Source organism: Lontra canadensis, unplaced genomic scaffold, assembly GCF_010015895.1.
Source record: "Lontra canadensis isolate GAN:19392208 unplaced genomic scaffold, GSC_riverotter_1.0 scaffold8, whole genome shotgun sequence".
Taxonomy (NCBI): Eukaryota; Metazoa; Chordata; class Mammalia; order Carnivora; family Mustelidae; genus Lontra; species Lontra canadensis.
Window position 1 is genome coordinate 11,649,726 of NW_022631002.1, and position 16,057 is coordinate 11,665,782.

A 16,057-nucleotide genomic window follows, 5' to 3' on the forward strand; every position below is an offset into this window, starting at 1 on the left:
GTTGAAGTATAATTTACATGTGATGAGATGCACAGGTCTTAAGTGAGCAGAGGGACAAATAGATACACACACACACACACACACACACACCATAGTGTAACAAACACCACAACCAGGATATAAGATAATGCCATCATACCAGAAAGTCCCCTTATGCCTCTTTCCAGCTCTCTCTCCTCTGAAGCAACCACCGTTCTGATTTCTTTCACCACAGATTAATTTTGCCTGTTCTAGAAATTGATATACATGGAACCGGACTATATGTTGTCTTTGTACGTGGATTCTTTTCACTCAGCCAAATGGTTTTGTGATTCACTTGTGTTTTTGGCTGGAAATGCAGGCCACGTCCCTTGCACCCCACGGGTTTGGTGGGGGGACGCCTGGGGGAGGCCTCTCATGGGAGCTTGGCCTTTGTGAAAGATGGTGGAGACCGCCCCAAGGGGATCGGCGTGTGCGGGGGTGGGGGGGTGTCCTCCTATCCATAGCGAGGTGGTCTGTCCCCATCACTGGCCTCAGGCACAAAATCCAAGGCAGGCAGGGGCAGGGCAAAGCTTTGTCATGGAGAAAGGGTGGGGTGGTTGCTGCAGACTGGGCGGGGGCAGGGTTGGGGCCGTGGAGGGGGCAGAACAATTGTCTGTGGTCTGGTTCTCATCTGTTTGTATCTTCAGTGTCTCACCTTCCACTTAAGTTTAAGGGTGAAAGGTGTGGGTACAGGGAAATGGAAAGGACCAACTCGTGCCATGGGCAGGGGTAGGGGTGCGGATGGGTAGGGTAGGTTCTGGGGAGAACTGGCTCTCTCTCAGAAGGCGGCCGCCCCAGGTGGGCACAGAGCATTTGTGCAGACGGAGACTGGCTCCCTCGGACAGGGGCGGGGAGCACCTGTATTGGCAAGGGGGGCTTCATGGAGATTTGGGGGTTCAGAGTTCTCCAGCCTTGCTCTGTCTGCCTAAAGTACCCCACTCGTTCCCCACCAGCTCCTTACCTGGTGGGGTTGTGTGTCTGTCAGGCTCTGTAAGCCTCCAAGCCCGAAGTCAGGTTCCAGGCTTGTCTGTGGTGGTATGGTGTAAGTCACGGCCGTACAATTCACCCATTTCAAGTGGATGAAGCAAATAAACCTTTGGGTTTATTGCATTCGTTTTTAAAAATTGTGTTAAAATATATATAACATGAAATGTCCCATTTTCACCATTAAAAAAAATTTTTTTTATTAACTTATAATGTATTATTTGCCCCAGGGGTACAGGTCTGTGATTCATCAGTCTTACATAATTCACAGCACTCACCATAGCACATACCCTCCCCAATGTCCATCCATTTTCACCATTTTTAAGTGTGCAATTCAGTGGCAGTAATTACATTCCCAATTTGCACAACCATGCTCCCTATTCCCAAAACGTTCTCATCACTTCAAGTGTGTCCCCTGAAGGATAATGCCAATTTTCCTCTCCCCCAGCCCTGGCAACCACAATTTAATATACGTCTCTATGGATTTGTCCATTATGGATGTCTCACGGAACTGGAATCATGCACTAGGTGGGCCACTGGGACCGGCTTGTGTCTTTGAGTGTAATGTTTTTAAGGTTGACCCGTGTTGTAGGATATAGCTGTACTCTGTTCTTTTTCATGACTGGGTAATATTCCATTGTGTGACTGTGCCCAGTTCATTTATCCATTTGTCCCCTGATGGACATTTGGGTTGTTTCCAGCTTTTGGCCTTTGTGAATATTGGCATACAAGTATCCGTTTGAATCCCTGCTCTCGTTTTTGGAGGGAATATTTGTACCTAGGAGGGAAATTGCTGGGTCATAGGATAATTCAATGTTTAGCTCTTTGAGGAGCCATCATACCGTTTTCCACAGAGACTACCTGATTTTCCCATCCCCTCCAGCAGTGTGCAAGGATCCCAGTTTCTCCACATCCTTGCCAAAACCTCTTTTTTTCCCTTTTAAAAAAATCATCGCCATCATGGTAGGTGTGAAGCAGCATCTCACTTTTTGTGTTTTTTCTTAATTTTCAAGTTGTGGTAATTTGCCGTCTGAACCATGTTCAGCTCCATCAGTGGTATTAAGTGCTTTCCCACGGGTGTACGCCCCCCACCACGTCCAGAACTCTCTTCATCTTGCTACAGTGGAGCTCTGCATCTGTTAAACTCTAACCTTCCGTTGTCTCCCCCGCCAGCCCCAGGCAGCCATCATTCTACTTGCTGTCCGATGACTTATAGATGGGATCATACCGAGTTTGCCTTTTCGTGACTAGCTTCTTTCACTGAGCCTGACACCCTACAGTTTTGCCCATGCTGTAGCCTGTGTTGGGATTTCCTTCCTTTTTTCTTTTTTAAAGATTTTATTTATTTATTTGACACAGAGAGAGAGATCACAAGTAGGCAGAGAGGCAGGCAGAGCGAGAGAGGGAAGCAGGTTCCCCGCTGAGCAGAGAGCCCGATGCAGGGCTTGATCCCAGGACCCTGACACCATGACCTGAGCCGAAGGCAGAGGCTTTACCCACTGAGCCACCCAGGCACCCTGGGATTTCCTTCCTTTTTAAGGCCGAATGATATTCCCTTCTATACATAGAGCACCTTCTGTTTCTGTGTTCATCTGTGGTTAGACGTGTGTTCCTCCCATGTCTTAGATACCGTAGATAATGTTGGTACAAACATGGGTGTACAGATATCTGCTTTGAATTCTTCTGGGTGTATACGCCAAGGTAGAATTGCGAGATCATGGGGTAAATCTGTTCTTTTTTTTTTTTTGGAACCGACAGTGTGCGGGGGTCCCATTTCTCCACATCCTTTCTCATTCTTCTTTCCTGGGGTTTTGTTTGTTTGTTTGCTTGTTTTGTTTGTTTTGTTTTTTTGGTTTCGGCTTCTATTTGCCATCCTGTATGGATATGAGCTGTATCTCACTGTGGTTTTGATGTACGTCTCCCTCAGGACTCGTGGTTGTCATCAGCTTCTTGTGTCCTCCTGCACCATTGGTCCAACTCCCCAGGATTTGTGATCACTGCTGACCCTGGAGGGACTCAGTGCCACAGCCACCTGCCTCCGAGGGCCTGTTTCCACCCGTCCTTCGGCCTCTGCCTATGCTAATTGGCTATGCCACAGCCTCAACCCATGGGCCAGCGGGGTCTCCTCTTCTCTGACAAAGAGGTTACCCATGGACTTCTCCAGTCTGTGAGCAACGCCTTCCCAGAACGCCATGTTCAGTGGGCCGGGGACACAAGCACTACATCAGTCACGGTCTTGCCGGAAAATGGGTGGCACCCTCAAAATTGGGTTATCTTTTAATTTGTTATTTTTTAGATTTTACTAATTTATTTGACAGACAGAGATCACAAGTAGGCATAGAGGGAGGGAGAGAGAGAGGGGGAAGCAGGCTCCTTGCTGAGCAGAGAGCCCGATGCGGGTCTCGATCCCAGCACCCTGGGATCATAACCTGAGCCGAGGGCAGAGGCTTTTAACCCACTGAGCCACCCAGGCGCCCCTCAGTATTGGGTTATTGTGTTGAATTTAAATGAAGGGAACTTTACAAAGGTGTGGGCAGAGTTTAGGAAAAACACACAAGGCTGGTGAGGTGCCCAGGGCTCTAGTCACAGGAGCTTCTCATGGCGCTTGCGGGGAGGCAGGTTCCCCCGTGAGGCTGGGGGAGGGGGTGTCGCGGTCCCACGTCAGGGTCTCAGGATGGCGGCCCGCGGGCCAAGCGGCACACGCACACGAGTCCCCGGGGCGCAGCGGGTCGGGGCTGGCTTGGTCACAACCCTCTGGGCGGCAGCGGGACCCAGGGACACTAGTCAGAGCCTCCCCTCCCGGCTGGGAGCTGGGGCGAGCTGACCCTCTGTGGCAGCCCTCAGTGTGGAGGAGAAGGGAAGGGCTCAGGCAGGCAACGCGGAGGCCGCGCTGCTGCTGCTGCTGCTGCTGCTCAGCTCCCGGCCCGGTTTGCTGTCAGAGTAGGAGACGTGGCAGCAGGTGGGAGTAGCCGTGACCTCGGCGGGGCTCCGAGCCTCACCCGCGCTTGCCTCTGCGACTGGGGGAGCTGTCCCTGCCTTTCCAGAAGATTCCTCTTACACTCCACTGGGCCCGTTTACTTTTGCAACAGACCCAAAGAGCCAGAGACTTCCAGCTCTTTCTGCTCTGGAAGAGTCCCTGAGGCAAGGAAAATACAGTTGGCTGGGCTACCTGCTTGGAATGAGCAAAGGAAAAAAGAGAAAAACCGCAGCAAATGTAAATGACCCTGACGTGGACCCTAACTTTGGATCCTCACACTCGCAGCCAAGGTGGACACTCGGCTGGGACCCCCCTCCGGGGGGTGGGGGCGCACACAGCGGGGGATGTCGAAAAGCTTCAGACCTGGTGGCTCTCAACTTTCCTGGAAATGTGGCTCCCTCGGCTCTGCCCTAGAGACGGGGTCCCTCTGGAAGCCTGCCCCGCCCGTGGCCATTGTCCCCACGGGTCAGAGCCCCTGCTTCCCGCCCCTGGAAGCATTTGGAACATCTCCATGCCGAGCACACACAGACCAAGACGAAGCCTCCAGGCCGCTGGATCAGGACAGTGACCCTGTGCCGCTCGCTCTGGCAGGCCTTTCCCGGGGTGACGCAGGCCTGGGGAGCACAGTGCCCAGAAGCCTCGGGAGGAGACCCCTCTGGCCACCCCTAGCTTCCCCGACAAACCGGCTCAGGGCTGAAGCCCAGACCACCTTCCAGAACCACAGCGCTCTCCTTGCCCTGCCTGGACAATGGGACTCACCACGTCACATTTCTGTCGTTTCGGTGTGTGACTCTGTCACTAGGCTCCGGGCCTCATGAGGACAGGGGCGCCGTGTGCTCTGCGCACGGGAGCACCCAGCCCAGCGTCTACACCAGGATCATGCCGAGAGGTCACTGGGCCCCTACTTGTGGCAAACGTATCACCATCCTATTACCCGCCCCCTCCTTTTCTCCGTGTTCTGGGATCATCAACATGGTTTCTGTTGTTTCCCTGTGGGTCATTTAACGGCGTGGAACCAGTGCCCCATTTTACGGGACAGGGGGCTGTCTACAGTGACTAGCTCCTTACGCGGTGAGTTACCAAAGAAAGAGACCGAGTTGAGCCCAGGGCTAGGGGCACGATGGCCTGTCAATGTGTTTGCTCACCTAGAACCTGCTTGTGGCCTCTGTGAGGACAATGTCCTCACCCCCCCACACCCCCTCAGCCACGCTCAGGTGCCACCTGGCTGGGCTGGTTTGAAGGGGACCCCCTCGATGACCTGGACCACCTGTACTACACTTGTAGATGACATTGCGCTGAAAATACTTTTTTCCCCCCAAGATTTTATTTTATTTATTTATTTATTTATTTATTTATTTATTTATTTAACAGATATCACAAGTAGGCAGACAGGCAAAGAGAGAGGGGGAAGCAGGCTCCGCGATGAGCAGAGAGCCTGATGTGGGGCTCGATACCAGGACCCTGGGATCATGACCTGAGCCGACGGCAGAGGCTTAAGCCACTGAGCCACCCAGGCGCCCCTCACTGAAAATACTCTTTGCTGAGCACCTGCTGCCTCTGTTCAGTGTACTGGAGGCCTCCTGGTGACCACAGCCGGGGTTCTTCGAACCCCGTGGTTGGATTGCCTATGGTTGGGAGCTGGGATTGTTCCCTGTTGCCCTGGCAGTGGCTGGTCCCCGCATCTGATACTGTCTAAAGGCTGCACAGAGCTGGGCTCTGTGGGTCCTGAGCTCCTGGCTGGGGTGCCGGCTCCGCCCACTTAGCCTTTGGGATGCCAGGCGTTGCCAAGTTTTACGGGTGACATTGCATCATACCAGCTGCCTTTTTCCCAGGGGCTGGGGCATCCCAGGCTGAGAGTCCAGCCCAGCTGTGCCAGGGGCTTGACCCTCACTTATTGCTCAAGTTCCTTTGATAACAGGGAGGATGGGTCTCGGGCTCCTCTGGCTGGGCAGGGCTTGGGGTTGCCCAGGGGACTTAAAAGCAGGACCCCCAGCGTGGTTGTCCCATATCATTCTGACGACAACAACATGGCCTTTCTCTGGCTTCTGCTTTTCCCTGTGGGAGCTGCCTTTGGTTGTGAGTGTTGGGACCCCAGGTGTGGACCTACCAGACCTGGAGCAGGTTGAGGAGGAGGGCCCGAGCCCTCAGTGCCAGCCCCAGAGAAGGAGCTCGAGGTGCCCTGTCCAGGGCGAGCCCTAGGACCTGGCCACAAGGGTGTTTGGAGCCCCCTTCCCTGTACCTGGGGGCCTCTCCCCAGAGGCTGCCGGGAACACCGGGGTCCTTCTGGGGCTCTCTGAGCCAGGAGGGTGCCAGGGCCCAGTCTGGGCCTCTGCTGAGTCCTACGGCCCCAGGCATGGCTCAGGCAGGGGTGCTGTGAGCAGAGCCGGGTGTGGTCACAGGAGACTCTCAGTGCCTCTCCTCGGATTTTCATCTGTTGTGCCAGGCACATGTGAAGTGTTTTACTTTCCACTAAAAAAGAAGAGGAAATGGTAAAAAGTACAAGAAATAATATGACAACCACGAGTATTACTTTCTTCTTAAAACATGAACTAGGGGCGACAGAGAGAAGGAACACAAGCAGGAAGTGTGGGAGAGGGAGAAACAGGCTTCCTGCTGAGCAGGGAGCCCGACGTGGGGCTCAATCCCAGGACGCTGGGATCATGACCTGAGCCAAAGGCAGACTGAGCCTCCCAGGCGCCCCACACTACGTCAATTTTAAAGCATGCCCGGGGCACCTGGCTTGGTGCATGCCGCCCTGGATCTCAGGGTGGAGAGTTCAAGCCCCATGCTGCGCGTAGAGTGTACTTTAAAAACAAAAGACAAAGTGCTTTTCCCTGCCCATGTTATGTTATAGATTTATCCCCACTGGTGTGGATACCCGTTCACTGTAAAGTGCAGCTGTGTAAATTCATCCCGGTTTAGTTCGAACGTCTTTGCTGTTACGGAGAAAGCGATTAGTATGCTGACATGTTTCGGCAAGAATCTGCTGTGTTGGGTGACCCAGGGGCAGCAGGGCAGGCGCTGGCCTGTGTTACCCGGCGGAGGGCTGCCTGTCCACGGGGGCTGCGGGAGCCCAATGTTGCTTGCACGGGTGCTGAGAATTCCCCCGGTCCTCACGGACGTTATGAAGGACACCTGTCTTTTCTCAGCGCCTGGGACAATTCAATCCCACGTTTTCTGTGTTCCCCGTGGGTCATTTGATGGGCAGAACCGAAGTCCTGTTTTCTTTAATAATTAAGAAATGTAAACTTGATGCATGAATAGTTCCTGAAATCTCTGGAAAAGAAAATTCAGCAGGGAGGAAGGCCCCATTTCCTACCTGCTTCGCCAAGGCAGGTGTCCGCGTTCCAGGGTCCCCTGCGCACTTGGGGTTAGCCAGTTTTAATTTCACTCTCCCACTCAACAGGTGAGTTTTGACCCGAGCGGTGAGCCTCGTTTACTCCCCGGCTTACTGAGGAAGCGAGCAATGGCGATTCCGCGACCCTCTGAGGGCTCACAGCAAGCAGGCTGGGCATCCAGCCCCGCAGTCTGATTTCTCAGCCTGTTTTCTGCTCCTTCATCAGGAAGGCCCCGGGGGCGCCTGGGTGGCTCAGTGGGTTAAAGCCTCTGCCTTCAGCTCAGGTCATGATCCCAGGGTTCTGGGATGGAGCCCTGCATGGGGCTCTCTGCTCAGTGGGGAGTCTGTTTCCCCCTCTCTCTCTGCCTGCCTCTCTGCCTGCTTGTGATGTGTCTGTCAAATAAATAAATAAAAAATCTTTAAAGGAAGGCCCTGGGCAGGGCAGCATGAGTGGGGCGAGCAGGCTGCATGGGGGACCATCGTGCCTACAGGTTGAAGAGTGCAGCAGCAGTCGGGTGGGGGTGGGAGGAGTGTGGTGTGGGGTCCTGCACCAGCCTGGAAGAAACCAGGAGTCCTGCAGATTGGCCCTGGGCCTCAGCCTTCTTCCCTCTCCTCCTGCCCCACCCCAGACTGCGGGGTCCCCGCCATCAAGCCTGTGCTGAGTGGCCTGTCCAAGATCGTCAATGGGGAGGACGCTGTCCCGGGCTCCTGGCCCTGGCAGGTGTCCCTGCAGGTGAGTGGGAGACACACTGCGGTATTAGCCAGGCCGGGGGCTGCCGGCATCCAGCCAGCACTGACCTCCCCGTCTTCCTCCAGGACAACACTGGCTTCCACTTCTGCGGGGGCTCCCTCATCAGCGAGGACTGGGTGGTCACTGCCGCCCACTGTGGGATCAGGTGAGGCCTAAGCAGGCTCAGGGCTCTGATTCTGCCTACATTTGGGAGTGAGGAGGGAGCAGGCCCACTCCCAGTCCTTAATTTCCATGTGATCGCCCTAGTACATCTCACCTGGTCGTGGCTGGGTAGTTTAATCAGCACTCACATGAGAACATCCAGGTCCTGAAGATTGCCAAGGTGTGCCCCAGCCGGGTGTGACTGGCCTGGGGGGCTCAGCTGAGGGGGTGGGGACAGGAGCAGGAAGGACAGGACACTTGGGCTGCTGGAGACACAGGAGCCCAGCGTGGATGGGGATGCCCTCTGAATTCTCATTGCGGGCTTCTGTGGGTCTGTTTCCTGCTCGGCGGCCTCCAAAAAAAGAGCTTATCTCCTTGCAACCTGAGGGCCAACGGACCTGAGGGCCTAATTTTGTTGTTTCGGCTCTGCCCTATAGGTTTTCAACAACCCCAAGTTCAACATGTTCACCATCAGCCATGACATTGCCCTGCTGAAGCTGGCCACGCCTGCCTGCTTCTCCCAGATGGTGTCCCCATATGCCTGCCTGAGGTGACAGACGAATTTCCCCCTGGTTTGCTGTGCGCCACCTCTGGCTGGGGAAGGACCAAGTACAATGGTGAGCACGACCCGTGTTTCCACCCAGGAAACGTGCATGCGCTTGGGAGTCTCGGGGGGCGGGGGGCATCCCTGTGGCTTTTCCTTTTTTTCTTGTCTAAATTGCAACACAGCTGTAAATCTTTCCATTTTCCTATTTAAAACCCTCTTAATGGAAAACCTACCAAACACGAAGAGAGATGAGCTTAGGGACGCCTGGGTGGCTCAGTGGGTTGGGCCCGGGTCACTATCCCGGGCTCCTGAGATTGAGACCTACGTTAGGCTCCCTGCTGAGCAGCGGGTCTGCTTCTCCCTCTGCCTGCTGTTCCCCCTGCTTTGCTGTCTCTCTCTCTCAAATAAATGGATAAAATCTTAAAAAAAAAAAAAAAAAAAGATGCGCTTAAGCACTCTGTCCTTGAAGACCAGCTTGAGGAGAAGCACGGAAGCACCGGCAAGCGTGGCCCCCTCCCTGCCATGCCCCACCTCCAGGCCCGACTTCTCTCCTGACTTGACGCCAGTGGCTGTGTGTGGCACTGTCCAGGGGGTCGGGGCAGGGGAGGGGCCCTGACCCTCCGGGCCTGCTGTGTCCCTCCAGCCTACAAGACCCCCGACAAGCTGCAACAGGCGGCCCTGCCCCTCCTGTCCAACGCCAACTGCACGAAGTTCTGGGGCAGCAAGATCACCGACGTGATGGCTTGCGCAGGCGCCAGCGGCGTGTCCTCCTGCTCGGTATGGCCCAGCTCTGCCACCCTGGTGCTGCCCCTCGGACCTCGCGCCGCTCCTGCTCAGCCCAGAGTGCAGGTCCTCTCTGCGCGTGTCTTGGCCCCCTCAATCAGGCCAGCTGCCCGGGCCCCAGCCCAGACTCACAGAAGCAGGGGCCTCTGCCCGAGGGCTCTCTCTGGCCTGGGTGTGCTGCGGGGCTCCCAGGGGCCATGGCATCCATGGCCCCCTCACGCCAGCCCCCAGGAGCTGGGAGTTTGTAGCCTGTTGCACAGGCACTGGCCAGGTCAGAGGGTTGGCCACCTGCCCCAGGCCCTCCGGGAGTTGGTGACAGAGCTGGGGCTGCCGTGGGGCCCACATTGAAGGGTCTCCTGCTCAGTCACTGTGCCCAGGCATGTCATTTCTCTGCACAGAACCTGGACTGGGGCAGGTCAGGGCACACTGGGGCCTTGGCACCCCACTTTGGAATTGGAAACTAGTCCTTTGTCCTCCTGCAGGGCAACTCTGGGGGCCCCCTGGTCTGCCAGAACGATGGAGTCTGGACCCTGGTGGGCGTCGTGTCCTGGGGCAGCAGCATCTGTTCCACCTCTGTTCCTGCCGTGTACACCCGTGTCACCGAGCTCATCCCTTGGGTTCAGGAAATACTTGCTGCCCACTGAGCCCGTGATTCCCGCTCTGCTGGCCCTGCGTGTCTCCAATAAAAGCATACGAAGGAAGCACGGAGTTCACCTCTGTCTCTGTATGGTCTAGGAGGCGTGGGGCTGAGTCTCTGTCACCTGCCCAGGTGGCCGTATCACCTTCTCTGTTCGCATTCCCGACTTCTTAGGGAAGCTCTGATTCTCCTCCTCCCTGCTCAGGACTCTACCATGGGCTCCAGCTGAGGTGCTACCTACTGGACCCAGCTTTACCCAAGGAGCTTTCTGGAAGGCAGTGATCCTTGGCTAGGCTATACAGCCCACATCCCTGAAAGGTGGGCCCTGGGACCCAGAGAGCCGGCCCATGAAGCCTTCTTCTGCGACCATGTGCTCCAGGCCCCTTCGCCTGCCTTTAGCTCCCACCGTACCCAGCGCCCTTGGCCCTTCCCTGCCTGGGATCCCGCGCCCGCGCAGGCTGGACACGCGTTATGCCTCCGTAGCTGGGGAGCTCTCCAGTCCAGCACCAGAGCTTGGCACTGCTGTCCTTTCAGCTCCCACCTTGTCCTCTGTTTCTGGGATTCAGCAGTTAAATCTAGAGGGTGGGTCAGACTCAGGTTCAATGCCATTGGCCCCGCTGTAGGGGGGAGCCAGCTTCCTTCATCAGAGCAGTCAGGACTGGCTGCCTCTCTTCTCGTTAGGTGAGCCAATCCGACGCTCACCACCTGGATTCGCTGGTTCGTCTGGGGCTTGTGCAATGGGGGCAGCTTAATTTTGACATGGATTTCTCCTCTGTTGTCTGGAATAGTTGCAGAGGGACGCCCCCACCTATCAGTTGCCCAGCAGCGCTGTTCCTAGAGCATGTGGAGGGGAAATGTTTACCAAGTTCTCCTTTGCGGGTTTTTTTGGTAACACTTATGTATTTGAGAGAGAGAGAGCATGTGCTCACTGGGGAGGGGCAGGGGAGAGGGAGAGAGAGACTTCAAGCAGACTCTGCACTGAGGGCAGAGCCCAATGTAGGGCTCTGTCTCATGATGCTGAGGTCATGACCTCAGCTGGAATCGAGAGTCAGCCGCCCCACAGACTGAGACACCCAGGTGCCTCCTTCACAGAGTTTTTAACACTTTTTCTCTCACTGATTTTCAGGATGTTTGTCCTCAATCATCCTCCAAAAGTGACCCAGCCCGTTACGTTTTTGTGTTCTAGAATTACGACATGCCTGCAGATTTCAGTGTATACAATGGTGGGGGCCCCTGGGGGACTCAGGCAGTTAAGTGTCCGGCTCTTGATTTCAGCTCGCATCATGGTCCCGGGGTCATGAGATCAAGCCCCGCATCGGGCTCCATGCTGACCTGGAGCTGCTTAAGATTCTCTCCCTCCCTCGCCCTTGGCCCCTCCCCAGCTCCTCTAAAAAATAAATAAATAAATAAACATTTAAATGTACACGAGGGTTTCGCTCCGTTGTAATTATTGTCCTTATTGAAGCTCAGACCGTGCTGCCTCGACCGGTGGGAGCTTCTCCCCTTGGCTTGGAGACGCGCTGACATCTGAAACAGGGTTTCAGGGTTTCCTCGTGGTCGGGGGTGCGAGATGCCCCCGGTCTGAGTCAGTTCTTTGTCTAAAACCTCCCTGGTTTCTTTTAGTTGTACTATTTCATTAACTCAATGCTACGGTTAATGGGTAGCTTTCTTTTTTTAAATTATTTATTTGCGAGAGAGAGAAAGAGCGTGGGAAGGGACAGAAAGAAAGAGGGAGAGACTCTCAAGCAGACTTCACACTGAACACGGAGCCCCACACGGGGCTCGATCTCACGACCCTGAGGTCATGACTTAAGCCGAAACCGAGAGTTGGATTTTTTAAGCAACTGAGCCACTCAGGTGCCCCTGGAGCAGCTTTCTTAATTTCCTTTTCAGAATGTTTGTTATAGGCACGGGGGTAAGGAACCTCAACTGATCTTCTTGTGTTTCTCCTGTATCATGCCACTTTCCTGAAGTTATTAACTTGAATCGCTCGCTTGTCGATTCTTTGGGCTTTTCTGTGTGTAGGATCATGTCAGGCGCAAATAGAGGTAGCTGTACTTTTTCCTTTCTCGTTTCGATGACTTTTATTAATTTTTTTTCCTCTTGTCTAATTTGTTCTGGCCATAATTTCCAATACAGTATTTGCTCGCAGTGGTGAGAGCAAACACCTTGTTTTTGTTCCCGATCTGAGCGGGAAAGCTTTCACTCCTTCGCCATTGGATGCAACGTTACCTGTGTGTCTTTTTCATAAATGCCCTTTAGCATCGAGCAGGTTCTTCTGTATTTTTTAGTTGTCTGTGTGCTTTTTATCATGAAAGCCTGTTGAATTTGATCAAAGGTTTTTTTCTGCGTCATTTGAGATCATCATTTGGGTTTTTCTTCCTTCTGTTAACACAGTGTGTTCCACTGGTCCATTTCTTATGTTCAACCACGCTCTCGAGCTTGGGATAAATCCCATTTGGCCACGGTGGGTAATCTTTTTAGTACCCGGTGGATTTGGTTTGCTAATGTTTTATGGAGGACTTTTGCTTCTATACTTATGAGTCATGCTGGTCATTTTTTGGTAACGTTTCATCTGGCTTTGGTATTGGGGTAACACTAGCCTCCCAGTTATTTTGTGCTTATTATTTGTTATTTTCTAACATCTTAGTTTGGCCCTGTGGCTCATTCATTTTCTGCCTTTCCCCTTTCCTAATATAAATATTTCAGACTTTAAATTTCCCTCAAAGCACTGCTTTCATTGCGGCCCATAAATTTTTATATATGTTGTCCTAAGTTTTTCTACCTCTGTTATCATTTCTTCAACTTATGAGTTATGTGGCAGTGTGTTCTCTCCTGGTCCAGTGACTTTTTTTTTTTTTTAAAGATTTTATTTATTTATTTGACAGAGAGAGATCACAAGTAGACAGAGAGGCAGGCAGAGAGAGAGGGAAGCAGGCTCCCTGCTGAGCAGAGAGCCCGATGCAGGACTCGATCCCAGGACCCTGAGATCATGACCCGAGCCGAAGGCAGCGGCTTAACCCACTGAGCCACCCAGGCGCCCTCCAGTGACCTTTTTATCAAAGAATGACGTAATACAAGAAAAAGCACAAACCGTGGGTAGTTTGGTGAACTTTTTTTTTTTTTAAATTTCAATTACAATCCACCCCTCCACATGGGGCTCAAACACGCGACCCCAAGATCGAGGGCCATGCGCTGCTCCCACTGAGCCAGCCCGGTGCCCCAGTTAGATGAATTGTCGTGAGCGCACAGCCACACAGCAAGCTGACCCGGGAATAGCAGCGAGACCGGGTCGCCCCCTCGGTCTCGGTGCTCCTGTAGCACCGGCAGAGCCATTCTGAGACCTCAGTGCCATGGCCTGGCTCTGCCCCTTTGGAACTTTATACAAGTGGGATCGTAGAGCTGCACCCTTGAGTTTTTCCATCCTAAGGTTTTTTAAAATCTTTGCTTCAGTCAGAGGAATCTCTACAGTTCCTTCTCCCAGAGAGTTGTATCTGTTTCTGTTTTTTTCTTCATCTCGTTTTCTGGCACCCCTGTTTTCTAGGCACTGGCATTTCCCTTTTTAATCCTCCCTATTTCCTTTCATTTCCTGCTGCTTCCAAGAGAGTTTCTTAACCTACCATCTAACCCATCAATTTCTTTTTTTTTTTTTAATTAAGATTTTATTTATTTAAAGTGTGCAGCGGGCAGGGCAGTTGGGGAGGGGCAAAGAGTGGAGGGAGAGAGAGAATCTTAAGCAGGCTCCATGCCCAGCAAGGAGCCCAATGCAGAGCTCCTTCCCACGACTCTGAGATCATGATCTGAGCCAAAATCAAGAGTCAGATGCGTAAGCAACTGAGCCACCCAGGCACCCCACAATTTCTCAACTGTCTTACTTCTACTATTGAGTCTTTTGTTATGTTCTTTAGTTTAATCACTGTGGTTTTCATGTCTATCACTTCTACTTGGCTCCTTTTCTACTTTCTTGTTCTTTTCTTTTTTAACACTTTCTTTAAAAAAAATTTTTTTAAAAGATTTTATTAATCTAATTGGCAGAGAGAGAGAGAGCATGAGCAGGGGGAGGTTTGAAAAGCAGGCTCCCAGGGGTGCCTGGGTGGCTCAGTGGATTAAAGCCTCTGCCTTCAGCTCGGGTCATGGTCTCAGGGTCCTGGGATCGAGCCCCATATCGGGCTCTCTGCTCAGCGGGGAACCTGCTTCCTCCTCTCTCTCTCTACCTGCCTCTCTGCCTACTTGTAATCTCTGTCTATCAAATAAATAAATAAAAATCTTAAAAAAAAGAAGGAAAAGCAGGCTCCTCACTGAACAAGGAGCCTGATGAGGGACTCGATCCCAGGACCCTGGAATCATGACCTGAGCTGAAGGTCACACCTAAACGACTGAGGCACCCAGGTGTCTCCTAGTTTCTTGTTCTAATTCGATACTGCTGGCAAATTATCTTACTTTGTATGGTGTTTATGCCTATTTTAAGTCTTGGTCTGTTTTTTCCCCCTCATGTCTGTTTCCAGTGGAATCTGTAGTTTTCCATTTGAAGGAGCTGATGTCCTCAGAATGCTCATTATTTTGGCATATGGGGCATGGAGTACTGGGTCGCACAACACACAGGGAGAGAGGCCAAAGCTGCTGGTGGGTGTCAGTCCCTTGAGATCAGGACCCAGAAGTACACAGCCACAGTTCGTCACTGCCTTTTCCACCAGGAGACTGCTCTGGGCTGCACTCGTGCTCTGTCTCTGTCTCCAAGGAAAAGCAGCACCCAGAGGCAGTTGGGAGGGATGGGTGGGGGCAGGGAGGTGGTCTCTCTGACCACCTCGGCTCCTCACCGGCACTGTTTCTGCATGACCCATTTATCCAAGGACATCTGCACTAGCCGGCATAGGCGGGCCTGGGGCAGGTAGACAATGCACTTTTTGTTTTTTTTTTGTTTTAAGATTTTATTTATTTATTTGACACAGAGAGATCACAAGAAGGCAGAGAGGCAGTCAGAGAGACAGGGAAAAGCAGGCTCCGTGCTGAGCAGAGAGCCCAATGTGGGGCTCGATCCCAGGACCCTGAGATCATGACTTGAGCCAAAGGCAGAGGCTTAACCCACTGAGCCACCCGCCTGGGACAATGCACCCTAGACAATGCACTTCTATTTTATTCTCCCAGAGCTGAGCCCGCAGCCTCCTGCTGTTGGTCACAGTCATGGCCACACACAACCCGCAGTTGAGAGTGTCCTTTCCTCTCCCGGGTCTTTCTCCCACTTTTTTCCTGTCTCCATATTGTCCTCTAGCTTTCCCTCGAGATTGATCTTGGGAGAAGCTGCCTCCTGGAATCTGAACATCGCAGTCCTGGGTTAAGGTTGCCATCTAGTGGCCAGTACGAGAACCACATTGCAGTGCCTTGCGTCTTGACTTCCTTCCAACTAGGTGTGTGCAAAACCGAAGGTAAGCCAAATCCGTGATTTTTGCATTACCCGCTAGCCTTACAAAAAAAGTAAAAAGAAATAGGTCATTTAATTTTATTACTATATTTTATTTAACCCAGTATAGGCACCTATTATTTCAACACGTAATCAATGTTTTAGAATTAACGGTTTATTTTACATTCTTTTTCTCATACTTGGTCTTTGAAATCCAGTGTGTAACACGCACTTACAGCACATCTCAAGCAAGATGCTCAGATCTCGAAAGGAATACTTGATCCGCCTTTAAGTTTCATAAAAATTACAGTTGAAAATGTTGGTTTACATATCCATGTTCCAAATATACATTTTTGCTATCAGTTAAGTACAGTTAATCGAACTGTCCACAATTGAACCAGGAGTCTGTCCCTGTCTGCAGACAGAGCCTCTGGAAGATAGGATCTGCTGCCCCATATTCTTGTTCCAAGTTAGGCGTGTT

The 16,057-nt window shown here is 52.5% G+C and overlaps 1 protein-coding gene across 1 annotated transcript; it reads left to right on the top strand.

Annotated features, from left to right (window-relative positions):
- The first annotated feature begins 6,009 nt into the window (after positions 1-6,009).
- On the top strand, positions 6,010-10,185 carry LOC116865964 (chymotrypsinogen B-like). Its single transcript, XM_032854619.1, is given in 8 exon segments — positions 6,010-6,055; positions 7,949-8,052; positions 8,136-8,215; positions 8,317-8,392; positions 8,649-8,742; positions 8,745-8,828; positions 9,402-9,535; positions 10,024-10,185. Coding segments are annotated over 8 exon segments (780 nt in total).
- The last annotated feature ends 5,872 nt before the right edge of the window (positions 10,186-16,057 follow it).